Raw genomic sequence first — 25,764 nt, forward strand, 5'->3', positions numbered from 1 at the left:
GGGCGGCTTCCTGCTTCTGCCCCTTTCCCAGCGCCACAAGAGCAACCAAGAGAACCCCACTCGGCACTGGCGGCAGGGCAGGGCAGGGCAGGGCAGGACGGGGGGGTGGGGGTGCTTTCTCCCCCACCCCTTTCCTTTCCTTTCCTTTCCCAGCCACCCCTCGCGGGATGGAAGGTGGCTCTTCCACAAGCGCCACAGCCTGGGCCGAGGCTTCCCCGCAGCTGCCCGCCACAGCCCCAAGACCCTCTCCTGGCCAGTGACTGCCTCCTCGGACCCCCCCCCCCCGGTGGGGTGTCTCTGCGGCCAGCGGCCCTCACCTGGCGCTTACGTCCAGCCCCGCCTGCCAGCCTGAGGGGGGCCTCCTTGGAGCTTCCTGACACTTCCCGTCTGGGGCTGGGATCATCGGCCAACCCGGGCCACCACCACACCCCCAGGGTCCCCTCTCCGGCGTGCGCATAGTTCATGCTGGCTCCCGCTCCGGCCGCACCAGGAAGGCCCCCTCGGCATGCACAGGGTGGGCGCACAGGGCCCTGCCCGGGTACTGCCGCCGCCCAGAAGCACACACATTCCGCCCGGAGAGGGAGGAGAGGAGAGAGGCCGCTGCCCCCCCCCCCGCCCTGCAGGCCAGTTCCCCCCACCGGGTCTCTATCCAGGGATCGGCCAACCCGCCAGGAGACGCCCCCGACCCTCTCCAGCTCGTGGCTGCTCACAGCGGCTTCCTGCGCCTGCGGCAAAGCATCTGCCGTTCCCCCCGTGCAGGCCCCGCTTGCCCCCAGATGCTCCCCGGTGCCCCTTCCGGCACCTCCCTCTCGCCCCCACAGCGGGACCCCCCCCCCCCCCGGCCACCTGCCCAGCTGCCTGTGTGTGCGTGGGACGGAGCCTGTTCCTGAGGAAGCGACGCGGGAAGCCCAGCCCTGAAGCTCCCACCCCGGCTGGCTGCCAACCCCGCTGGGCACTCAGGGAGCAGATCCCTTCCAGAGGCACGTGGCCTGCTCCCTTGGAATGACCCCCTCCCTCCCGTGGGCATTTGCCGTGGCGGCAGGGGAGCTGTGGGCCACTCCCACTGCCAGGGAAAGCCGTGGCCCTGCACACTCCCCACACGGCGTGGGGCGCCCCACCAGCAGAGCCGCGGGCAGCTCACCTGCAAGCAGGAACGTGATCAGGCAGGTTTCCTTCGGCATGTACAGCTTGAGACGGGACCCGCTGAAGACGTACTCCACCACCGCCTCTGAGCGGCCGGCCCGCTGGAGGAACGGGAGGAACTGCTTGGCCTTCTGTGTGTCCTGGGAGGAGAGGGGGAGCTGTCAGGGGCATCCCGCTGCCAGCCCCCTCACCAGGCCCCCTCACCAGGCCCACACCCCACCGCAATGGCTCCGGCTGGCTGCCAGGGCCCTGGCTGGGACGGTGCCCACTACACCCGCCGAGGGGCCTCCGTCTGCCCCAGTCCGGGGCAGAGCAGAAGGACGCCCTTTGCAGAGCCGGCCTGCTCCCCAAGCTGGCCCATGCCCAGCTCTTCCCCACTGCCGTGGGCACAGCCGACAGGCCCCTCCCCAAAGCCGCCACGCAAGCAGACACCAGCTGCCCCTGGCGGGGTCTCTTCTTGGGGCTGACCCCTTTGTGCCACCCGTGAGTGGAAACGGCCAATGAGATGGGGGCAGGGCAGGGCGGGGCGGGGGGGGAGACTCCGCCGTGGGCCCCCGCGGCCCCCTCCCATGCCCGCCATAGCTTGATCAGCCACTGAGGGAGGGATGTCCACCTGTGCCGGCCCCAATCCAGCCATCCCAGCAGGACCCCACAGCCTGCCTCCTCAGAGGGCTCTGCAAACACCGTCAAGCTGGGGCCGGCAGCACTCTGCCCCACTCCTGGTGGGGGGAGAGCACCCCCCCCCAGTCAGAGCACCGAGCAGACGGCCCAGGAAGGACCTCCTTGGAAGGCATCCCCCCCCCCCGCCGGGGACTCCTCTCCCCCACAACTTCTAGAGGGCAGCCAGGCCCTGCCTCTCCCCCAGGGACCGAGATGGCCAGCTGGTCGTGCTGGCTGCTGGCTTGTCCCGCCAGGGGTGAGCCGGGAAGGGCCGGGCAGCCTCCTGGCTGGGCTTTGGCCTGGCTCTCGCCGACGACGGCAAAAGGGGAGCCAGCCAAGAGAGAGCGGCTGCAGCCGCAGGGACTGGCCCGCCTCTGCCGAAAGGCCGGCTGGCTCCAGTCCCCGGAGGGACCCCTGACCAGACGGCCTGCGGCGAGGGAAGTGGGGGGCCGGGCCTGGGCTGGCAGGCCGCCTTGCACCCCCCCTCGCCCCCCTCCAAGCCCGGCCACAAGCTCTGCCAGAGAAGGGCTCCTGCCCCAGCCCAGGCAGAGCCCCTCCTCCAACCCCAGGGGCCAGCCCCCTTGGGCGGCTGCCCTCAGCAGCCACACCAGCCGGGCCTTTCTGCAGGGACGAGGGTCTTGCCGCCGCAGGCCAAGGTCCAGGAAGCCAGAGGCAAGCCGGCAGAAGAGACCCGGAGGCCAGCAGCCCCCAAGGAGGGCAAGGCCCGCCGGCCTCGCAGCAGGGGGGCCGCCCTAGGAGACGCTCACCTCAGCACCCCCACGCGGGGGGGGGTGCCGTGGGAGGAGGACCCGCCGGATGGCTGCTCCTCTGCGGGGCCCAGCGGTGGCCCCGGGGCCCCTGCGGAGAGCCCGCCCCCTCCTGCCCCGGAGCCTCCAGCCCTGCCTCAGGCAGCTGCCCCTCCGGAAGGCCTGCAGGAAGCCAGTGGCGGGTGCCCTCTGCCCTGCGGGGGGCCGGGGGCCTTGCTCAACCAGCAACCACTTACATATGCAAAGCGAAAACTGGGGGGGGGGCTGCTGAAGGCTCCTAATTAGTGGCAACCTCCACACAGTCGCAATTTGATTAACGGAGAAGAGCGGTTGCGGGGCGGGGGGGGAGAGAAGCGCCTCTGCCCCGTCCCTTGCGGCTCTGGCAGGGGGGCCCAGCGCAGGGTATCCAGAGAGCTCCCCCCATCAGGCCTGGGGGCTGAAGGGGGGCCAGACAGGAGGAGCCCCTGCTCGGCACGCCGAAGGGCCCAGCTCAGAGCGGGAGGTGGGGGTTGCACCCCAAAGGGGAGAGAGCCTCCCGCCCCCCAGACCAAGGCTCTAGCGTGGCCGTGGGGAGCTCCAGGCGCTGATCTAGCAGCCAGCAGGTTCAGGCTCCGGCTGGGCTCCTCCCACCCCAGCAGCAGCGGCAGGCGGGGGGGGGCAATCCCGCCCTGCACTGCGACCCAGATCCAGCGCCGCCCCCAGGCCCCCTGCTTGGGGCCACACCTCTTGCCAAGAGGGCAGGGGGCAGGTGGCGGCTGGGTGCTGCTCGGCCCGGCCGGGAGGCATCTCTGGGCTCCTGGGGGCTCCAGCCTGTGGGCACAATCCGGCAGAGGAGCCAGGCGGTTGTCCTGCTGGGCAAGCAGCTCTGTGCCCAGAGAACGCTTTGCTCCCTCCGGCCAGTGGGAGCAAGCGGCCCTCCCCACCGCAGGGCCACAAAGCCAAGGCAGCACCGCACGCGGGCAGGGGGCACCAGCCCCAGGCCGCTGGGCCGGCGGGGGCCCCTGAGGCTGGCGGGGAAATGGGGGCGCCGCCAGGAGGCACAAGGCAGCCTCGCCATTCTCAGCCTGCAGAGGGAAAGGACATTGTGCCGGAAGGGAGTGGGGGTCAGAACCCGAACCTGACTCCTCTGTGGCGCCCTGCCAAGGATGCAAGGGCTTTGGGGCCGGGCAGGGCGTGCGCTCCGGGCCCCTCTCCCTCTCCCTGCAACTGCGGCCCTCGCTCAGCTGCCCCAGGAAGAGCAGCCTTTCCAGCGGGACGTGAGCAACCGCGGGCAGACCGGCCGTCACGCCATCAGCGACCGACTGGCGCCCACCGAGCGCCCGGAGTTGTCTTGGGAAGGATCCAGGAGGGGCTTCCCCCGGTCTGGGAAACACACCAGCGGGGCTTCGGAGAACCAGCAGCCTCGGGCTGGCGAGGCAAGCCAGGCGGGGGCTGAGCTCAGTCGGCCCGGATTTCAGTCTCTGAGCCCGTTGCTCCAGAGCAGGCCAGCAGGCCTTCGGGGGGCGGCCGCTGAGACCGGCCAGGCGGGCGGCCCCTCCCCTTCGTGGCCACAAGAGGCAGAGGGGTCAGCAGGGAGCGGCCGCCGCCGCCGCCACTCAAGGCGCTGGGGGCGGGCTTGGTTTGCTGCCAACGAGGCCCAGAAGCTCCGTCTGCGAGCGGGGAAGCCGCCCCCAGCAGTGCTCACTCCGACTGAGCTCAGCTGCCGCAGGCCTGCCAGGCGACGCCAAGCGGGCCGGGGCTCAGCGCCCCAGTCGCCTCCGGGGCCGCAGCGGGGTCACCAGGGGGCCCACCAGGGAGCAGGGGCTGCTGACCTGCCAGCCGGGCAGGAGCGTTTGCAGCTCCTCTGCCCCTTCCCCCCCCCAAGGCTCCGCCGGGGGCCGCTCACCAGGCGAGAGCCCCCCCCCCCAGGGACAAGCGTTGGCTCCAAAGGCCAGGTTGAGGCAGCACCGGCAGGGGGGCAGCTGCCGTGCCAGGCCCACCCATGCGACCCCCCATCCATGCCAGCACTCCAGGGAGAAGCAGAAGCCGCACAGCCTCTGTGCACACAACACACCAACCATGGGGAGGTTCCCCGCCCCCCCCAGCTGACTGCAGGGACCAGTGCCTGAGACCTCCCCCCCCCCCCCGGCCCCAGCCAGCAGCCCTGGCCCAGGGGGCGCCCCAAGAGAGGATGCTGCAACCAAGACGGCCATGGCTGGCTGGGCCCTGAGGGAGCAGCCGGCCATGGCTGGCTGGGCCCTGAGGGAGCAGCCGGCCCCAGCCGGCAGGGCCAGGGCCAGGGCATGGCACAGAGGGGCTTCCGTGCGGCCACCCAAGCGCCGAGGGCAGGGCAGCAGCACCGCCGGGTCTGTGGGGCACCCCACCCCACTCCCCCAAACCCCACCTGCACCCCGGCCCAGGAAGGGAAGGCAGGGACCGGAAGGAGCCCGCTGGCAGCCAAGACCAGGTCGCCGAGAGAGGTTCGGATTCTCGGGCCACGGCCGACGCCACCAGCACGGAGGACTCCTGGCAAGAGATGGGTGCCCCTCGCCAGGGCTGGGTTCAGCAGGAGCCTCGCCAGCCTCCTCAAGGGGGCTTTACCTGGGGGGAGGCACAAGCCCAGAACCAAGGACAAGAGTCCAGGCGGCGCTCAGAAATCCACAAGGGAGGCCAGCAGGAGGCGATGCCCACCCGCTCCAGCGTCTACGCCCCAAAGCACCAACCCCAACACGGGAAGGCACTCACAGTCTGAGAGGCATCCGCACCCACTTGGTAGGACAAGTCACAGCTGGAATCTAGTACTTGGAGATCTGACTGGGGGGCGGTGCACTGACCCCCACCCCCACCCCCACCCCGGGCACATTTCGGAGCAGGACAACCCTTTGCCCTTTCAAACACCTCTGCAGACTCCGGAGATCTGCAACCCACCGGCCAGGCGTGGTTGGGCAAAAGCCCTCCTTACCCCAGAGATGTCAGCTACCCGATGGATTGGGACCTCCTTCTTGCTGTGCAATCCTTTGCCATTCTTTATAGCCCTGTCCCGGGGGGAAAGCAAGAGCACGGTCAGAAGGGGCCAGAAGCCAACCCCCAGCTGCCCGGGGTGGAAGCAGCAGCCCCCTTCCCTCCTTGGGGCTTGTTCACCCCAATTAGCAACATCTGCCTGTTCTCCTGAGTGCCACACAGGCCCGGAAATTACATGGCTTTGTTCTCTTCACAAAAGGGGACTGAGAGGGTGGTGGCCACTCAGCTGCAGGCGGTCTTGGAGGACACAGATTATCTAGACTCATTTCAAACTGGCTTTTGAGTGGGCTATGGGGTGGAGACTGCCTTGGTCGGCTGATGGATGATCTCCAATTGAGAATTGACAGAGGGACCGTTATTCGGTCGATCTTTTTGGCTCTCATGGTATCCTTCTAGTGGTGGCGAAATGTCAGAGGTGGCGGGGGGGGGCAGCAGTGGGGCCTCCCGGATGTATGGAGTCCTACAAGGCTCCATACTGTCTCCGATGTTGATTAACATCTACATGAAACGCTGGGAGATCATCATGGGAGGTTTGGTGCAGAGTGTTATCAATATGCTGATGGCACTCAAATCTATTTCTTCATGTCAGCTTCATCAGGAAATGGCATAACTTCCCTAAATGCCTGCCTAGAGGCAGTAATGAGCTGGATGAAGGATAACAAAGATGGAGGTACTGACTGTGGGAACGCAACAGAGAATTAAAATCTGCCTGTTTTGGATGGGTTTACTTTCACACATTTGGTGGCTACTTGGGGCCAGGCCTTCTCTGTGGCTGCCCCAGGGCTCTGGAATGCACTCCCTGTTAAAATCAGAGTTTCTCAATCTCTGGCTGTTTTTAAAAAATGCCTTAAGATGCACCTGTTTTCTCAGGCTTTTAACTACATTTAATTGGTTTTATGTCGTAATTGTTTTAATCATTTTATCTGGTTTTTATATTTGTTGTATTTTAACTTATGTACACCACCTAGAGATGCACATGTCGGGCGGTAGAGAAATAGGATGGATAGACAGACAAAAAAAGGAGGAATTAACAGGACAGGGAGACTCAAAAGCAAGAAACGTTTCTCAATTGCATGAAACATTTAAATGCAGCGTGTCCAATTCTCATGGAAATGTGCTCCTTCCAGGGTATACTCTTCAGTGAGATGGAGCCTGGAAGCAAGAGCGGCATCATGGTTCAGGAAGGGCCCTGGAGGGCAGGAGGCATTGGCCAGCGCCACTGACCCGCCACCTGCAAGCCCCCTCTGCCCCCTCCCCTCTGCACCCGCCAAAGGCCCTGCCAGTAAGGGCCCAGGGTTTGTGGACCCCAGCCTCTCACTCCGGACCCCCCCCACACACACACCCACACACCAGGGCTTTTACAAGGGAAACCAGCCCTGCAAAGACCCACAGCCTCTCCCCGTCCCCCGCCCCATGTGCAGCTCAAGGCAGCTGGAGCCCTTCTCCCTGCCCGCCGCCTCCCGCCACCACGGAAGTCCCTGCTGCCCAAAGCATTCTCCCCACCGGGCAATATGTACAGGCAGGCAATGCCACCCCACCCCACCCCACCCCACCCCACCCGGGAGGCTGCCTTGGAGGCTAAAGCCCCTGTAGAAAGCAGCAGCCACGAGCAGGGGTTGCAGAATAAGCCGGTTAGGGAGGAGCCTCCCTGGCAGCATCTCCCAGGAGGGCTGGGAAAGAGCCCTGCGCCTGAAGGCCCCATCCTGCTCGGGCGGCTGCTGTTAAAAAGTGGCCTTTCCAGGCCTGGCCAAGGCCTCTGTCAGCCCAGAGGAGAGGAACGGGTTAGACCAGGAACGGGTTAGACCTGCCAGACCAGCCTCATCCAGCTGCATCACCCCCCCACACCCCCCCCCACCTGTTGCAACCAGAATAATTCATGCAAATCCCAGCGCCCCCGTGTTGTGCAATATTGCCCTTGGGCGGGGGGCTGTGTTCATGCTTCAAGGAGAGCCAAGGGAGGCGGTTTCCTCTGGCGCAGGCCCATTGAGCTGCACACAGACACCCGGCTTCCCTCTGCAGAGCCTCCGCGGCAAGGAGCCCGCTGCACGGGCCTGGCTGGAAGGCTGCCAGTCTGGCCGGGCCGGGCTCTGCCTGGCCTGGCCCTGCCCCGCCTGCAGCATCCCCCCAGCCCTGCTGACTGGCACGCTGCCCCCCACGCCAGCCGTGACAGGCGGGGGCCTCCTTGGCGCTGGCTCTGAGCTGCAGGCCGGAGCCATCAACAGAGTCACGTGGCTACCGGGGCTCCTACTGAGGAGGGGGTGCCTGGCCCTTTGCACACCGCTGGCTGAGAACCTGCAGGGGAGCTGGCGGGGGGGGGGCCCAGAGAGAGAGGGCAAGCCCCCCCCCCAGCTCAGCCAGCTGCAAGGCCCAGCCGCTCCGGCCAGCCTCACGGCCAGGCCTCCCAAGACAGCAGGAGCTGCAGCCACCACAGGGCCCTAGTTGCGTGGATGTCCCATGGGAGGCCGGCCTTGGCAGGCAACCCAAACTGGAGTCAGATGGAAGGAGGGAGAGGGGGGGGGGAAAGGTCTCCATCCGTCCCCGCCTGAGCGGGCCCTGAGCTGCTTCCTGAGCGCCTCCAACGCTTCGCAAGAGCCCAGAGAGGGGCCCCTGCCTGCCTGTTGCAAGACCGAAAGAGGCGCACACACACCCCCCACAGCTGGGGACCCACCTGGGAAGGAGAGCAGTCTGGAGCACGCAGCTGGGGGGCCATGCTGGCTGCAGGACTGTGCACCCCACGCCCACCCCCAGAAAGGCCCCGTCAGGAGCGGCCAGGAGCCAGAGACTGCTCTCAGCCCCAGGAGCCAGGCCTCAGCCCTCCATAAGGACATCAGGACAGCCCTGCTGGGGGATCAGGCCCCTCAAGGAGGCCCCTCTAGTCCAGCATGCTGTTTCACACACAGGGGCCCACCAGATGCCTCTGAGGAGCCCACAGGAGAGAGCTAAGGGCAGGCCCTCCCTCCTGCTGTTGCTCCCCTGCAACTGGGACTCAGAGGCGTCCTGCCTTGGAGGGTGGAGGTGGCCCGTAGCCCTCCGACTAGTAGCTGTTGATAGGCCTCTCCTCCATGAAATGACCCAAACCCCTCTTAAAGCCATCCAGGTTGTTGCTGTCACCACATCTTGTGGCAGAGAATTCCACAAGCTGATTACACGTTGTATGAAAAAGTACTTCTAGGCCCGATCATCTTGGTTGCCCTCTTCTGCACCTTTTCCAGTTCTACAATGTCCTTTTTAGATGTGGTAAGTACGCAGTACTCCAGGTGTGGCCGCACCATCGTTTTGTATAAGGGCATTATAATAATATTAACTGTTTTCTTTTCAGTCCCCTTCCTAATGATCCCTAGCATGGAATTGGCCTTTTTCACAGCTGCCGCACATTGAATCGACACTTTCAACGAGCTGTCCACCACCACCCCAAGATCCCTCTCCTGGTCAGTCACCAACAGCTCAGATCCCATCAGCGTATACTTGAAGTTGGGGTTTTTCATCCCAGTCTGCATCACTTCACACTTGCCAACATTGAACCGCATTTGCCATTTTGTCACCCACTCCCCCAGTTTGGAGAGATCCTTTTGGAGCTGCTCACAATCCATTTTGCATTTCACTACCCCAAGGAGTTTGGTATCATCTGCAAATTTGGCCACTTCGCTGCTTACCCCAACTTCTAGAAAATTTATGAATACATTAGAAAGCACCAGTCCCAGTACAGATCCCTGGGGGACCCCACTTCTTACTTCCCTCCATTGTGAAAACTCTCCATTTATACCTACTCTCTGTTTCCTGTCTTTCAACCAGTTAGCAACCCACATATGTACTTGTCCCCTTATCCCATGACCGCTAGGTTTCCTCAGGAGTCTTTGATGAGGAACTTTGTCAAAAGCTTTTTGGAAGTCCAGGTAGACTATGTCAACTGGCTCACCTTGATCCACACACCTGTTGACACTCTCAAAGAACTCCAAAAGGTCTGTGAGGCAAGATTTACCTTTGCGGAAGCCATGCTGGTTCTCCCCCAGCAGGGCCTGTTCTTCTATGTGATTTACAATTTTATCCTTGAGGATGCTTTCCATCAATTTGCCTGGAATGGACATTAAGCTAACCAGCCTGTAATTTCCCGGATCGCCCCTGGATCCTTTTTTGAAAATGGGTGTTACATTTGCTACTTTCCAGTCCTCTGGTACAGAGCCCGATTGCAGGGATAAGTTATATATTTTAGCAAGGAGGTCAGCAATTTCACATTTGAGTTCTTTGAGGACTCTTGGATGGATGCCATCTGGCCCTGGTGATCTGTTAGTTTTTAGTTTTTGCAGGCAGTTTAGAACATCATCTCTTGTCACTTCTCTCTGACTCAGTTCTTTAGCCTCCATCCCTAAAAAGCCTGGTTCAAGAACAGGTATATGCTCAGTATCCTCTGCTGTGAAGATGGACGCAAAGAACTCATTTAGCTTCTCTGCAACCTCCATATCCTCCTTAATAATCCCTTTCGCTCCCTCATTGTCTAATGGTCCAACCGCCTCCCTGGCAGGTTTCCTGCAACTGATGTATTTAAAGAAGTTTTTGTTATTCCCCTTGATACTTTTGGCTAAATGTTCCTCAAACTCTCTTTTTGCCTCCCTTATAGTCACCTTGCATTTCTTTTGCCAGAGTTTGTGTTCCTTTCTGTTCTCTTCATTTGGACAGGCCTTCCCATTTTGGAAGGAAGTCTTCTTCTCCTTTATGGCTTCCTTGACTTTACCCGTTAGCCATGCTGGCATCCTGCTGGACTTAGTGGTATCTTTCCTCCTTTTGGGTATACAATCTAACTGGGCTTCTAGTATTGTGGTTTTGAGTAAACTCCATGCACTCTGGAGCAAAGTGACTCTCCTGATTTTCCTTCCTAGGGAGCTTGACCAGTCACAGCCTGCCTACTGGGGGCACCAGGATTTGGGAAGAGATCCCCGGCAGTGCCAGCCGCCAGAGACCCAGAACAGCCTGGCTTGGGCCTGGGTCTGGGCCTCTGTTGCCCCCCTGCTGCCCGACTTCCTGGGGGAGAGGCTGGGCTCCCCTGCAGCAGCACCCACTGCTGGGAGGGGTCTGCTTGGGGCTTTGAGCAGCACATCCCCCTGAGGCACATGCCGTGGCAAGGAGAAGCAGACGCCAGAGAGAAGGCCTACTCAGGCCAGTGGGCTGCTGGGAGCCAGCAGGTCTGCCTGGCCCCACGGAGGCCCCTCCTGCCCCCCACCCCACCCCTAGACTCACCGTGCCTCAGCAGCCAGCAGTTCGTCGTAGTGTGAGGAGCGCTGGTCGTCGTCCTGGCGGTAGCGGATGACGGTGGCCAGCCCTTTGCTGACCAGGGCTTCGGCGATGTTGCTGCAAGGCAAGGGGAGAGGCCGTGAGCAGCCCTGGTGGCAGCAGCAGCAGCAGCAGCAGGGGCACCAGGCTGGAAGGCCACCCCCGAGCTCCAGGTGGGGAAAGGCAGAGAGCGCCCCGGCCCCCCTGAGCCTCGGCCCTGCCCCCCCCCCACCGCCTCCACATGCTTCAGCAGGCCCCCTTCTGCAAGGCAACTGCAGGGGAGACAGTGGGGCTGGCCTTGGGGAGCCTCCCCACAGTGTGGGGGCCTGTAGCAGGGCACTTCCGGGGGAGCTGCCCTCTCCACCTTGTGGCCTTGGAAGCAGCTTCCACCAGAGGTTCTCAGAGCTGCTTTCTTCCCCGGCCCCCAAACTTGGCCACTGCCCCACCGCCAGCCCCCGACAGCCTTCAGAGACCAGGATCTTCCGGGACTGCAGCCGTGGGACTTGGAGGGGGCCCACACAGTCCGCCCCACTCCCAGTTGGCCCCATTCACCCTGCGGGAGAAGGAGGAGCGCCCGGGGCTTGGGGGAGGACTCCCCAGTCGCCTGGAGAGTTTGGGTGAGCCGGGATGGGCTGGCTGCCCAGCAAGCCTTGCTCACTCTGCAGAATCCACCCCGGGTCTGCTGCACACCACCCATAGCGCCCCTCTCCTGGCAGCCCTGCCTTTGGGTGGCACGGTGCTCCACAGCTGAGCCACCGCATCCCAGAGGACTGCAAGAGCAGCAGCAGCAGCAGCAGCAGAACAGCCCTGCTGGATCCGTCCCAAGGAGGCCCATCCAGCCCAGCAACCTGCTCTGCACAGTGGCCCACAGGCACGAGCCGAAGGGGGCCTGCCCTCTCTCCCCTGCAACTGGGATGGGGAGAGATCTTGCCCCTGGACCTGGAGGTGCCCTAGAGGCATCCAGACTAGTCGCCCTTGATGGACCTGTCCTCCATGACTGGGTCTAAGCCTCTTCTAAAGCCATCCTGGCTAGTGGCCATCACCGGATCCCACGGCAAAGAATTCCGTAGATTAATTACGGGCTAGATGGAGAAGTTCTTCCTTCTGTCAGTCCTAGATTTCCCAGTCGTCAGTTTTGTGGGATGGCCGCTGGTTCTAGCCCACCTGCCCTCCACTATAGGGGAGCACAACCTGCAGGCCCTGCAGGGGCCCCAAAGCTGAAGCAGACAGCCCAAAGAGCCGCCCTGCCAAGGGGCTTCTCCCCTGCTGGAGGCCAGGCCCGCTGCCGGCCTGCTTTTGCCAGGGGCTCTGTGCTTGCAGCAGCTCAGGGGCAGCCAGGGCTGGTGGCACCGGCAGACACCCACACGAGGGGCCTCAGCGGGAGCCAGAAATAGGCTGGGCCAAGACGGGCGAGAAGGAGGAGGAGGAGCAGCAGCAGCAGCAGCAAAGGAGGGAATCCGCGGCCAAGAGAAAGCGCACAGCAGCTGCAGAGGCGCCAAGCAAAATGCCAGGCAGGCAGGAAGAAGCAGCCGCCTCCTCTTGCAGGCAAGCGGGAGGCAGACGGCGGCCTCACACCGGCAGCCCACGGGGCCACCCCACCTCCCTTCCTTCCTTCCTTGGCCAGCTGCCGCCAAGACTGGGCTGAGCTCGGAAGCTGTGCACGGGCGGCGGGGGGGGGGGGCGGGGGAGCCACGGCCAGAAAGGGAGGCTGCAGAAGCACCTGAGTCCCCTGCACTGGGGGGGGGCAGGACAAAGGGGCCCCGAGGGAGGGAGCTGGCCATGCCCACCCCCAGGACCTCGCCAGGCAGGTGGCCTTCTGGGCTGCCAGATCCAAGGACTTCAAAGCAGGTTTCCCTCCAGGCAGGCAGGGTGGCCATTCAGACAGCGCTCCCCTGACCTGGGTCCTGGAGGTCTGCCCCGAGGACTCGGCCTGCAGGATGGGCCTGGGGGCACCAGGGCAGGACCTGCCGATTCCCCCAGTCCAGAGGGGGAGAGGCCGGCTTGCAGGCCTTGCACCCCCCAGGAAGCGGCTGGGCCCTTGGGAGCCCCCATGTGGCAGCGGGAGGGAAGCCTGCCCGGGCACGGAGGGGGGCAGCCGCCAATCACTGCCCCCGCCCCCGCCCCCCCAGACAGACAGACAGACTCGCCTGCTTGCCAAACACACCAAACAGGAAGGCAAGCACCAGGGCAGGATGGGAGGGGGCGCTCGCCCCACCTCTGGAGCCACCCTGGCCCAGGACAGCCCCCGCCAAGGCAGCCCCAGCCCTGCCGGGGGGGGCCCTGCTGCCCATCCAGACCTGGAGCCTGTTTAGAGGGCCGGGCAGGTGGCTAGCAACTGGGCGGGGTGGCCAGGGAGGCCCCTCCCCCCAGGGGCTGCCTTTCCCCCTTTTCAGCAGAAAAGCTTTTTAGCGGTGTCTGCAGATACGCTAAGCAAACAGGAGAGCTGCGGGGGGGGGGGGGAGGGAGGGGGGGAATGCTGAGTCTCCATTCCCAGCGAGATGCTGCTGCTGCCGCCGCCGCCGCAGAGGCTCTCCAGGCACTTTGGATGCTGTTTGCTGAAGTATGACACATTTCCCGCTTGCAAAGTGATGTCTGCAGCTTATCAGCTCCTGGAGCTTTTCTGCCCTGAGTTTGTGCTGATGCTCAAAGCTGAAACTCGGCAGGAGCGGGGGGGGGGGGAAGCCGCTCCGCCCTCCCCCCCCCAGCAGGAGGAGAAGGGGGTGGGGGCAGCACTTCCCCAGTGGGGGGTGGGGGGGGGCAGCCCCAGAGCAGTGCTCAGCCAGGAGGCCCTCCCTCCGCTGACTTGGGAAACCAGGCCTGGGAGGGGCGAGGGGCACAGCAAGAGGAGGCAGGCGGGCAAGGCGGGGTGGGGCCGGGAGGGAGAGCCACGCTACTGGCGGGGGGGGGGCACCTGCTGCAGCCAAGGACCCCTCAGGGCCAGGGGCGCCCCGACCCAGGCCGAAGTCCAGGGCCCCCTGCACAGCCCCCCCCCCCGCCCCCCGCATCCTCCTCAGTGGGTCTGGGGCTGTGTGGTCGCCCAGCCGAGCAGCAGGATGCTTAATCTGCAGGGGAGTGCGGGGCGGGGGGGGGGCTCCAAAGACACCCAGGGACACCTCAGCTGCCCGGGGCTGTCTGCAGAGCACCTGAGGGCTGCCCCGCTGCAGAGACCCCGCACAGGGGAGCCCCACTGAGGGCACCAGAGCCCCCCCCCATCTGCCTGCAAGAGCCCAGAGGGCCTCTTGGGCGCCTCAGCCCCATCCCTGGCGGCTTCAGGGCAGCCCCCAGCGGGGGGGCGGGGGGGGAGGAAGGGCAGGAGAGCTGCTCTCCCACCCAGAAGGGCCTCTGCAGAGGCGAGCGCAGCCCTTCCCCACCTCCGGGTCCCCCCAGGGCGGCGGCCTCTGCCTGGCCTCAGCCCTGCCAGGAGAAGAGCTCGGAGGCCAAGGGCCCTGCAGGAGCTGAGCGCCACCCAGCACCTCACAAGCCAACCAAGTCACTGGAGCCACCTGACCCCTTCGAGGGCAGCCAGCAGTCCTCGGAGAGGCCACACCACCACCACCACCACCACCGCCGCCGCCACTGCCTGGCATCCATCTGGGAGGAGCCAACCCCACAGTGAGGGCAGCAGGCCACGACCAAGAAGGCCCCGCAACGGATCCCGCCACCCCCACCCCGCCTTGCTGCCTGAGGAGAAGGACCCCTCCTCTCCCACCACCCTGGCCTCAGCTGACCCACACCCAGGACTCACATGCCGCCAATGGTGACCGTAGCACAGGTGCGCTCCGAGAAGGCGGGGACCGTGTCCGTGGCGCTGCTGGCTGGCCGGATGTAGTCCACGGTGACATTCACCTGCAAGCAAAGAGCAGAGTCACTGGGGCTGGCCCCCCAGCACGGGGGGGGGGGGCAAGGGCAGGCTGCTGCCAGCCAGCTGCCCAGGAGTACCCCAACCCGGCTCAATGCCTCCTGCCGGCCCCACAGCTCCACGGCAGGAACTGAGCAAAGCGGCCCCAGGCGTGAGGGCACCTGCAGCCCGGAAGCGGGCAGGCGGCAGGAGGCGAGCCGGAGAGGGAGCCCTGGAGGGGTGTGGCCAGGACCCCCAAGAGGGGATGTCCACGGAGCCTCCCCCTCCCACGGGCATCACATCCGGCGGCGGGGGGGGGGAGACGCAGCGGCCGCAAGCAAGTGGACGCTGCGGGGGGCCAAGAGCAGGAGGTGTGCAAGGCCCAAGCACCGCAGGCTCATCTTGCCCGGAGGCGGAGGGTTGGCGGCCCATCTGATGACGATGTGCCTGTGGCCTGCTGCTGCTGCTGCCGCTGCCACAGCCACAGGCGAGAGCCGTGGATCCCGGCCCGCAAGGAGGGAGTGGGGCTGGCTGTGCCAGAGAGGCCGCCCCCAAGCTTGCGCCCAACACGGACCAGCAAGCAAGAGGGTCTCCTGTCCCCAAAGGGCTCACCCACGTGCCCCTGGACGGATGCTGTGCTGGTGGGGGTGGAGAGAGAGCTCCTCCTCCGCCATCGCTCCCGGCCCCCTTGACTGGGGGAAGCGGGCTCTGCAGGGCTTGCGGGTGGGAGGGCTCGGCCCCACCTGCCACTTGACGCCACCCCGCCCCCAGCTCGCTCCCTGCTCAGAAAGCCGCCCCCACTGGGGGACCTCCTCTGTTTGCCAGGTCCCAGGCTCAAGGGGCTGAGCCCCACGGGGGCAAGCAGAGGGCGCCCTGCCCGGAGCCCCTCTGCTCAGGGAGGGAGGAGAAGCTCGGCTGCCGCTGCCGCTGCCGCTCGGGGCCGACACCCAGAACGGCAAGAGGAGGGGTTGCCATCGCACCAAGGGGAGGCGCCCAAGTGCCGAAGCCGGTGAAGGCCACGGGGCTGGCTTCAGTCCTCCCAGGCTCACGTCAGGGGCCAAGGGGATGAGGGTCCCTTCCCGAGGAGAACTGGGCCCGGGCCCCGTGGCTCCCCACTCCGGCCTCTCCTCCCGCTCACTGGAGAAACCTCCCCCCCGCCCCGCCCCCTGGCGGCGCAAGAGGGACCCGGTCACAGAGGGCAGGTCTGGCCATGGTGGCGGCTGCTGCTGTGCAAGGCAGGATGCGAGCTGTGGTGGTGGCCCTCCAGCCTGAGCCGGCAGGGCCCCGCGGAGGTGCCGGAGACGGCCACTGCTGCCCTCCGGACAGAAGGGGAGGGGAGGCTGGAGAGGCCACCGGCTTCCAGCGCGCACTCCGAGTCCAGCCCCGCCACCCTGCGCTGCCTCTGCGCCCCCCGGGACCAGACAAGGGGCATCCTTCAGGGCAGGGAGCCGGGATGAGACAGAGCTCCTCCCCAGCTCAGGCAGGCAGCCCCGCCCTGAGAAGGCAGCGGAGCTGGGTGAAGGGCAGGCTGGCAGCTAAGGCGGAACGTGGCGCCCCAGATGCCCGACTGCACACAAGCAGACGGCCAGGGCTGTGGACGGTGCCAGTCACTGAACGGTCCTGGAGAAAGGCCGGCTGTTCTGGTGGCTCCAGGTCTCAGCACTCACATCCATTTCGGAGGATGAATACAACGGAAGGAAGCCCGGGCGGGGGAGCGGCTGGGGGAGTCAGTCAGGCGACTTGCCTCGGGGGGGCCCCCATGGCGGTGGGCCCCCAGACAACGGTCTCCCCTGGCCCTACGACATCTATGCCCCTGCCGCAGTGGCGTCTTCATCGTTGCCATGATCAGGGACGCTGCTCTCTCGGGTCCCAGAACTTCTCGGCCCTACACCCGGAAAAGGAAGGGCCTGGGATCCGCCCCCGGGGGGCCCTCCGGCCCATCCCGGCCAATCCCTGCCCTGCCCGAGTCTCCCAGCCACACACACACACACACACACACACACCCCGCTGGTGCAGGGACTCCAGAGGGAGGGCCTGGAAGCCCCACTCGGAAGCAGCAGCAGCAGCAGCCGCCCCTTCTGCACTGGGGCTCCCGGGACCGCCCGTGCCCCACAGAGGTCCTGTGCCTTGGCTGCACACCCGCGTGGGTAAGGAAGGGCCAGCTGACCTCGGCTTCGATGGCTCGCCTCTGCACCCGTCTGTGTCTGACCCTCGGGAGACACCGATTGATCGACTGATCAGTCACCATCTCCCTTCACAGGAGGAGGGCAGGGCATGCGCGCATCTGCGGAAGCAGACAGCAGCCTAGAGGCGCTTCTGAGCCCGCGCAGGCGCAGCTCTTCTGGGTGCCCCAAGATTTTTTCATGTTTTCCCTTCCCAAAGAAGCCAGGAAGTCGGAGCTGCTGCTGCTGCTGCTGCTGCTGCTGCTTCCCAATCTCGTTTTGGACCCCTTGGCACTTCTGACCTCGTGCCAATATCCTACAGATGCCTCTGAACGGGTAAAATGCTTTGGGGGCACAAAGGCCTCTCTTTTTTCCTCTCCTGTTAGTCAATTCACCTGGCAAACTTGGAGCCAATGACAACAGGCAGAATTTTCCAAAGGGAGACCTAAACAGGAGACGCAGAGAGGGCTCCTAGAGGCACCAGCCATGCAGCCCAGTCAAGAGCTGAGAAGACGAACAGGAAGCAGGATCACAAGCAAACAGGAGCCCAAAGGAGCAAGTGCCAGCAATCAAGGCCTCATTCACCTTTTTAAAAAGAATTCATTACCATCTAAGTGCGCTGCTCTGTGGGATCATCCCAACGCCCCACTTGCCACCAGTTCCGCCTTCCTTTGGCTGCCCTGCCGCCCGTCTCCTCAGCGCCCTCCTCTCCCTGCCTGCCACTCTGGACCAGGCAAGCCTCTTCCCTGAGTGAGCCCTAAGCAAGGGATGCCTCTACCACTTCCGAGGCCGTCTCCTGTCAAGTCCCGGCTGCCCCTCTGCACTGCCCCCCGGCCCCGCAGGCCTCCTACCATGCTGCCCCCCCCAGGCTTCAAGCCACCGCCCCCTTGATGGGCACGGCCTCGCCCGCCCCGCCCCTGCCCACAGCCCGGCGGAGAACCCCGTGGATGCTGCGCCTGTGCTAGGAAGAAAGCCCCGGGCTCCGTGGCCAGGGAGGCCCCGGCTTGCCGGCTGGCCAGGAGGAATGGACTCCTCTGCAGGCCGGGCCTGGGAACCAGAGTGAAGCCGCGGAGCAGAGGCTCCGTCTAAGGACTCCGCTTCCGGCTCTTGGCCTCCGAGGCGCTGCTGCCTCCAGGATCCCGATCCCCAAGGACGGCCCCAGCTCTGCCAAGAGAGGCCGAGGGGGAAAGCCCAGGCGGCCCTGGCCAGGAGAAGGAGAAGGGCCCGGCTTGCAGAAAGCAGGGAGAGCCTCGGCATTCAGCGGCGACGACGAGAGCAACTGCGCTTCGCTCTGCCAACTGCCAGTAAGTTTGCAGACTGTCAGTAACAAACAGAAACTGCGTGTGCATGCAAACACACACGGAAGGAAGGAAGGAAGGAAGGAAGGAAGGTGGCAGGAGCCAGGAAGCTCTTCTAGGGGGAGGTCGCTGCTCTGCTCTCCAGCAGCAAGTCGAATAGAGAGCGGCATTTTTGAGGTGCCGTCAGCAGGCGGGGTGAGGAGTCTCCTCATTGCAAGCCACAAGCAAGGCAGGAGCCGGAGCGGGAGCAGGAGCGGGAGGGCGGCAGCATTTGGGAAACCCCAAGACTGCATCCGGCCAGGAGCCGGGCACGCATCCTGCACTGGTCTCACCCTTCCCGCTTCCCCAGCCAGTTCTGCACCTCCCTCCCTGCCTGCGGCAGCCTGTCCTGAGGACAAAGAAAAGCCGCTCAAGCCAGGACCGGCTTCCTGCGCTGGGCCGTGGCTTCAGAGAGAGCAGCTGCAGGAGGGACCACGTCCCCAGGCCGGGTGGCAGGCAGGCAGGCAGGCAGCAAGCAAGCCACCAGCCTCCTGGCTGCACACAGCCTGCCTGCCTGGGCCCCACCGCAACGGCAGCGCCCACTTCCTGCCCCCCCCCGCCAAACCTGGCCTTCAGACTTGCCAGCTGCCCCCACCCCCTCAGCAAGACCGAGAGAAGACAACTCCCGCCCGTGGCCACGACGGTGGCATGAAGCAAGCCGTTGCTTGGCCAGGCGGCATCCTACCGCCACTCCCCACCGCCCTGCCCAAGTCCCAGGACTGAGCATCAGGGCAGGGCTGCCAGTGGCACACTGCTCCCTCCACCTGCTGAAGGGGGACGCTGCCAGCAGGGCCTGCCAGAGTCTGCTGGAGCCCCGGGGCTTCGTGGCGTCTGTGTCTCTCCCGACACGTGGCAGGGCAGCTGGAGCCCGCCCTTGCTTCCCGGAAGCCGTCCAGATCCTCTCCCGGCAGGCGCCAACGGCAATGTGGCTTTTATTGCCTGCTCCCCGTCTTCTCACCCCGATGCTCCCCACGGGGCTAGCACAATTCACTCTCTTGGGTTTCTGCACAGGTGGGCACTTTTTTGACAGGCAGCACTGATTCCGCCTCCCGCTGGATCTGTCCTTCCTGAAGGAGCTCCCGGCTTGATCTGCAAGCTCCCAGTCCTGGGCATCATCCCAGGCGGCCCCAGCCGTCTCTGCCCTGCGGCACTGCCCTGCCTGCCCTTTCGCCACGCTCCGGCGGCCTTGAGCGCAGGGGCAGCCCCAGCCAGAGGCTCTCCTGCAGCCGCTGCCTGCAGGCCCCCCTCGGGGTTTCCGCCTCCCTCCGGCCCAGGACGGCTGCTCCAGGCCCCTCCTCGGTCAGGTTTGTCAGGCTGCGGCCAAACCCTCCACCTGAGAGGCCCAGAAACTCACTCGCTTTCAGCGGCACCATCCGCATTGGCAGGGCATGGAGCTCTGCTTCTGATTCTCCCCCCCCAACCCCGAGTCAGGGGAAGCGGCTGACTGCGCAGGGCCACAGACACGCTCCGGGGCCAGGGGCCAGAAGCCAGCCCCCTGCCCAGCCTGGGAGGGGCCCTGCCGAGCCACCACTGCGGGAGAGAGAGGAGGGGGGCTGCCTCTCCAAGCGGCAAGGAAGTCCAGGATGCCGGGAGAGCGTTGCTGGGTCCGGGAGAGCCAGCCCTTCCCCACCCCAGAGGGAGGCAAGCGCCCAAAGGCCCGGCGGCCTTCCCAGCCACCAGCCCTGCATGGGGAGAGGAAGGGCCTCCCAGGGGCCGCCTGACCCACGGGAAGGAGTGGGGCTCAGGGCCGCGGCTTCAGCAACCACACTCTGGCCCGGAGGGGGCAGATCGATCCCAGCAGCAGCGGCAGCAGCAGCAGCAGCAGCAGAGAGCGAGATGGCAAGGAGGAGCCCCCCCCGCCACCCCCCCGCCACCCCCCATGGGTGCCTCAGCCTGTCCTTGCCAAGCAGAAGGCAGCCCCGGCCTCCGGGGACCGTTTTGATCATTAGCGTAAAGGGCTTTTTCATCGCTTAACTCAATCAAATTAATCTGAAGTGAAGAACGTGGTGCTGACAGAGGAAGTCTTTCTGGAGCAAGGCCTGCGGCCTCCAAGGCGGCCCCCCAGGCTGGCTCTGCCAGGAAGGGCCGGCCCGCCTCTCCCGCCAAGGTCATCCGCCAGAAGGGCAGCGGTGGTGGCGGCGGAGGGGGCTGCCTCTCGCCCCCGGCCCGGCCAGACCCCCAGCAGCAGCAGCAGCAGCCGCCCCCCGCCAAGGGCTTTTTGGGGGGGGAGCTCCAACACGCACACACACCCCGCCCGGGAGGGGCAGCAAGCGACATGCCAGGAGCAGAAGCCCCGGGGGGGCGGGGGGGCGAAGAGGCAGCCATGGTGTCTGGCCCAGGCACCCAACAGGACAGCCGCAGGCTGGAGCCCGGCCCTGAGCCTGGCGGGCAAAGGCGGAGGCAGGAGGCCAAGAAGCCCCGATAAGAGGCGGGGAGCCCCCCCACACACACACACACACATGCGTGCTCTGCGCCTGCCCCTCAGAAGCCGGGGGGCTGGGGCTGCCTCCTGCCCTGAGGGCACGTTTGGGAAAGGAGGGGGCGGGCAGCGGCAGCCCACCGTCACCAAGAGAGACACAGACACACACACCCCCCCCCAGCCATCCCCTTCAGCACTGCCCCGGCCACCCACCGCGGGAAGCAGCCTTGCCGCTCTTTCCCGAGCAGTGGCTGGAATCTGCCCCCAGGGCCCCCCCCACCTTCAGACCCCCGGAGGGATCCAGGGCAGAGGACCTCCCCCTACCCGCAGCACGCACACACACACACACACACACACACACACCCCTCTGAGGCACAGGGCGGGGGGGGGGGGGCTGACTGTCTCCCAGCCCAGCCAAGGAGAGCGCCCGGTGCAGGGGGCAGATCTGCTCTCTGGCTCCAGCCCAGCGGGCCGAGTCCAGCCCTCCGGAGCAAGGGAGCTCGCCCTCCTGCGCGGCGGCGGCGGCGGCAGCGACCCTTCGGACCTCTGCAGGCAGCTGAGCCCCCTTCGTGCGCTTGAACTCACAGGGCCTGCTCTCTTCTCCTGGCTGAACACGCCCAGCCCCCTCAGCCCTTGGCTTCCAAGCCCCCCTCCTCCATCGGGGCTGCCCTCCCTCCTCTGGACCCGACCCGGTTCAGCCACGTCCTCCTTCAAACGCAGGACCCGGCAGGCCACTCCGTACTCCAAGGGAGGTCTGGCCAGTGCAGACGAGAGCGGAGGGGTCGCCTCTCGGGATCGGCCCGCGTGCCTCTGGCAATGCAGCCCATGACTGCCTTGGCTTCCTTCGCAGCGGCGTCACGCTGCCGGCTCACCTTCAGCTGCAACCCATCCGGCGCTTGTGCACTTAATGCCTCTTAGCCAGAGGCGGGGCTTGACTCTGGCCTCTGCTGAACTTCATCTGGTCAGTTTTGAGCCTCTCCAGATGGGACTCAATCGGGATTGTGTCTTCGCTTCCCCGGTTCCAGCTGCACGAGAGCTGCAGCTCGGGAAGGGATCCCCTCTACCCCCTCCTCAAGTCCTTCATGACAATGCTGGCCGGCACAGTGCCCAGGACAGCGGCCCCCCCGCCCCGCCCCGCCCTCGACTTCGACACCTCCCTCCAGGAGGTCCTGCAGCCATCCAGCCCCCCCCCCCCCCGCCGCCCTCGTTCAACCAGCCGTGAATCCACCCAAGAGAAGCCTCACCAGGCCCCCGTTGCTCCAGCAGCTTGTCAACAAGGTGGGCTTTGTCCACCGCTTTGCTGAGCTGGGGACACACGATGTCTGCGGGATCTACTCAACTAGTCCCTGCCCAAAGCGGGGCCGAGGGGAGTCCGCAGGGACCGGTCCCTGACCCCTTGGGCCCACCCAAGTCCTCACAGGCAGGCTGCTTGAGCAACGGCCCGGGGTCGGGGGCCAGCGCTCCCTGGGCCACCCCTCCCGGCCCTCCACTCCCTCGAGGGGAGGAAGAGGCCACGTGGCTTCTGCCACTGACCGGGAGAGACACGAGCCCCGGAGGGCAGAGCTGAGCTGCCAGGGAAGATTACGGGAGGAGCATCACGCCAAGGACAGGCCGGCAAGCCCTGGGAGAAAGAGGCTGGGCTGCCCGTTTGCTGACTGCGCCACGGACTCCGCGGCACAGAGAAACCTCGTGGCACTGAAATATTTATCACTAATCGCCTTCCCACGGACTGTTAATGAGGAACGACAAGAGCCGTTCCAGGAGCCGCACACACGTCCTCCTCCTCCTCCTCCCCCCCCCCTTCTGCAATGAGCCCTCCCCGGCAGCCCCCAGACCCACCCCCCCACCCCCCTGCTCACCTTCTTCCCAATGAGCTTCTTGCGGAGGAACTCGCGGGCCTCAAACATATAGGGGATGTCGTAGAGCGGGCGCAGCTTCCGGTTCTTGTCCTGGGGCAGGGGAAGCAAGAAGATGCCGTCAGCCGCAAGGCCCAACGGGAGAGCGTGGCACAGTGGTTAGTGCGGAGCTTGTGCTTCCTGGCTCTCCCAGCCCAGCCTCCCTCACAGGTGGACAAGGACACAAATGAAGACGCAGCACAGATCGTGGCCCTGCCTGTGGTCACCCAACAGGAGCCTCTCCATCAAGACCACCGGGGGCCAACTGGGTGGCGGGTGCGTGTCGCCAGGGCCGATGCATTTCCGCCTCCCCACCCCACTTCAGTGCCCCAGCTCGAAACCACGGCACCCTGCCTGGGCAGAGGAGAGGCCCCCCAGCCCTCCTCAGGCCCCCCCCCAGCTCTTTGCAGTGGCCGGGCAGGGGCAGGACCCTGCCACTAGTTGGAGGCCCGCTGGCGTCAGGCAGGTCTCCCTGGGATTTCCATCGGCAAGGCGGCGGTGGGTTTTTGCGCCCGCTCAGCGTGGCTGAGACAGGCCCAGTTTGGCCCAGCCCCCCCCGCCCCCCCGGCAGGCAGAATCCTTCCTCAGCCCACTGAAGCAGCCAGCTCCCCTCCGGGCTGCCCCCCCCATCCCCGCTCTTGCTGCATCCCTCCGCCTCGCACAGGCAGGCCTCCAGGAGAGGGGAAGCGGCCCTTCCAGTGGGCTGCAGGCTGAACTCCAGGCCACGGCAGAGCTCCGTGGCGCCCGAAGGCCAGCCCTGCCCCGGCAGCAGAGGGCTCCAGGCACAGCAGCTCCCAAGACCCCGAGGGCTGCCGAAACCTGGAAAGGCGTCCCAGCGCCCGGCTGGGCCGGGAAAGCTGAAGCAGTGCCCACGGCTAGCCTCAGACGCAAGCAAGAGGGGGGGCCAGCAGCCCTGCTTCTCCCCTCGGGCTTGGGAGGCAGCAGCCAGGCGCAGGCGGGGGGGGGCGGGCGGGATACGTTTGCAAGGAAGCTTTTCCTCACTCTCCTGCTTTAAGCCCCGAGGGGGACCGGAGGGCTGCTGGTCTGGCGGAGTCTCCCCACACGGAGCGGGGCTGGGGGGTATCCTTCAGAGGCAGAGAACAAACCAGCGGCCCCCTAGCAACGCAAAGGCTGGCTTCATGCCAGCGGCGTTTAGAAAGGGTGGGCAGACTTCAGGAGACGGGCAAAAGAGGCAGTCCTGCCGCAGGCCCCAGGAGCGGCAATCCCGCCCCACGCTCAGCTCGCCGGTGTGGACAGGCGCAGTCCTCCGTCCTCTGCACCCAGGAGGGGGGGAGCGTCCCAGAGAGCTGGGCCAGCGCGGCTGCAGAGGACGTCAAGCCGGACTCCTCCGCACCCCAGGCGGGCTCGGCCAAGAGAGCCTCCTCGCACGTGTGAGCCGCACGGGGCGGTTTCCCCAGCCACCGTCAGAGTCCGCAAGATCCCATCCCGCACTTGCACCAAGTGAAAGCAGGTTTCAGCCTGTCTGTCCCTTGATTGCTCGTGTGTGTCTCCCATCCCTTCCGCTGGACGCAGAACACGGATGCGACTCCGGCAGGAGAGCAAAGCGCAGCTTGCCCTTTCCAAGGAGCGAAACGGGAGGGCGGGAGTGGGCTGAGGGAGCTCCCCCGGCACGGGGGCCCCAGTCCAATGGGCATGGACACCCACCCCCGAGGTGGGGCTGCGAGGGCCTCCCGGGTCCCCGGGCAGCCGGCAGCCTCGCCCCCCCCCCCCCGCGGCAGGAGCAGCCAAGCGCCCGGCTGCAGAGCGCAGGAAGCCGATGCCCGGTGCCAAGTCCCGGGAAGGCTGCCTGCTTGGTAATTCAGGCACACACGGCCGAGAGGCAAAGCTCTCTTGACCTGCATACTGGGGAGTCTTGGACGGAGGAGATGCACAGAGAGGAGGAGCAACAGCTTCTCGGGCGGAAAGCGAAAAGAGCTTCCAAGGGGGCTTTCTTTTCAAGCAGTTGTTGCCACTGGAACAATTCCTGAGGGGATCCCCCCCATCACACCCCCTTCCCTAACAGCTGGAGGCCCTGCCACGCCCCGTCACATGCCGCGGGCCCCTGCACTTCAGCCCCACCTGCTGTTCTTTTCCGGGGGCGGGGGGGGGGAGAGGAAGCCCTGCACCAGAAAGCCAAAGCCAGGCCCAGCTCTGGAGCGGCACTTGCCAGTGGGCACGGCTGAGGATGCCCCACTGGAAAGCGATGCGGGCCACAACGCCAGGCACCCAGGCCACCCCTCCGTGCTGCCAGCCACGCCTTGGGAAGCCTGCCGAGCATCTGCCCCATGGGGCAGCGGCAGCATGCAGCCCGTGCCGGACCCCCCCCCCCCCCGAGAAGGCCGGCTTCCCCGCCTCCCTCTGCACGGGCAGATCCCGGGCCCTCAAGTGGTCCTCTGAGAAGCTTCCAACTCTGCTGCACAGGCGGCAGCATCCCCACAAAGGCCTGCAGGGGACCAGCCAGCAGCCGGCTGCTTCTCGCTTTTGTACACTTACTTTCTTCAATTTGAGAGCGTCCCTTCCGACCTGCTGCACAAAGGGCCCCTGAGGAGCTGCGGGGGCTGAAGCGCTTGGGTGGGCGACTAGAGCGCAAGTGGAGCCCACGAATCAACATGCCTCAAATCTACTGCGAAGCAGATTCACTCCCGTGGCATGAAGCCATGTGCAAATAACTCCCAGCAGGTTCAGGACAGACAAAAGGAAGCCCTTCTTCACAACAGGCAGATTTCGTTTGTGGAACTCCTTGCCACAAGAAGAGGTGGCGGCCTATACTTCAGATGGCTAGAATGGGATTTGACAAATTCACACACAAGCCTACTGCTGGGCTGTGTGTGCGATGTCTGCCACTACATGCCAGAGGCTGGGAGCCCAACACAGCAGAGAGCTGCTGTCTCCGTGCCCTGCCGGTGAGGGTGCTGGAAACCTCTGAGTGGCCACTGCTGGAAACAGATTGCTGGGTGCACCTGGGGTGGGGGGCGGGGGTCCAGCAGGGCCCTCCTTTCTTTATTCCTGTTCTGCATGCTGCAGGTGGAAAGCAAGGCATTGGATGCAGGGGGGGGGCTGTGGCTGTGGCTGTGGCTGTGTTTCCCACGGGAAGCCTCCAGGCGCAGGGGGGGGCCCTGGCCCTGGTGCGCCACACACGCCAGTTCCGCATGAGCCACGTGGCAAGGGCTCTCGGCAGCCAGGGACTGGCTCCGGGCACAGGCAGGGCCCTGGCCCAGCTGCTCTTTTGCACAGCTCGGACACTAGGAGGCCGCCGGCCCCGGGAAATGGCTGCACAG

General features: G+C 65.4%; 1 protein-coding gene across 1 annotated transcript in view; it reads right to left on the reverse strand.

The window, feature by feature from the left end:
• SND1 (staphylococcal nuclease and tudor domain containing 1) overlaps positions 1–25,764 on the reverse strand; it is a 182,837-nt gene that overhangs the window by 68,275 nt on the left and 88,798 nt on the right. The window contains exons 11-15 of the mRNA XM_053253263.1: positions 22,451–22,540; positions 14,581–14,681; positions 10,803–10,913; positions 5,512–5,584; positions 1,142–1,283 (exon numbers count right to left, since the gene is read on the reverse strand). Coding sequence (XP_053109238.1) covers positions 1,142–1,283; positions 5,512–5,584; positions 10,803–10,913; positions 14,581–14,681; positions 22,451–22,540 — 517 coding nt within the window. The remainder of the gene's footprint in view (positions 1–1,141; positions 1,284–5,511; positions 5,585–10,802; positions 10,914–14,580; positions 14,682–22,450; positions 22,541–25,764) is intronic.

Source organism: Hemicordylus capensis, chromosome 5 (genome assembly GCF_027244095.1).
Source record: "Hemicordylus capensis ecotype Gifberg chromosome 5, rHemCap1.1.pri, whole genome shotgun sequence".
Classification (NCBI taxonomy): Eukaryota; Metazoa; Chordata; class Lepidosauria; order Squamata; family Cordylidae; genus Hemicordylus; species Hemicordylus capensis.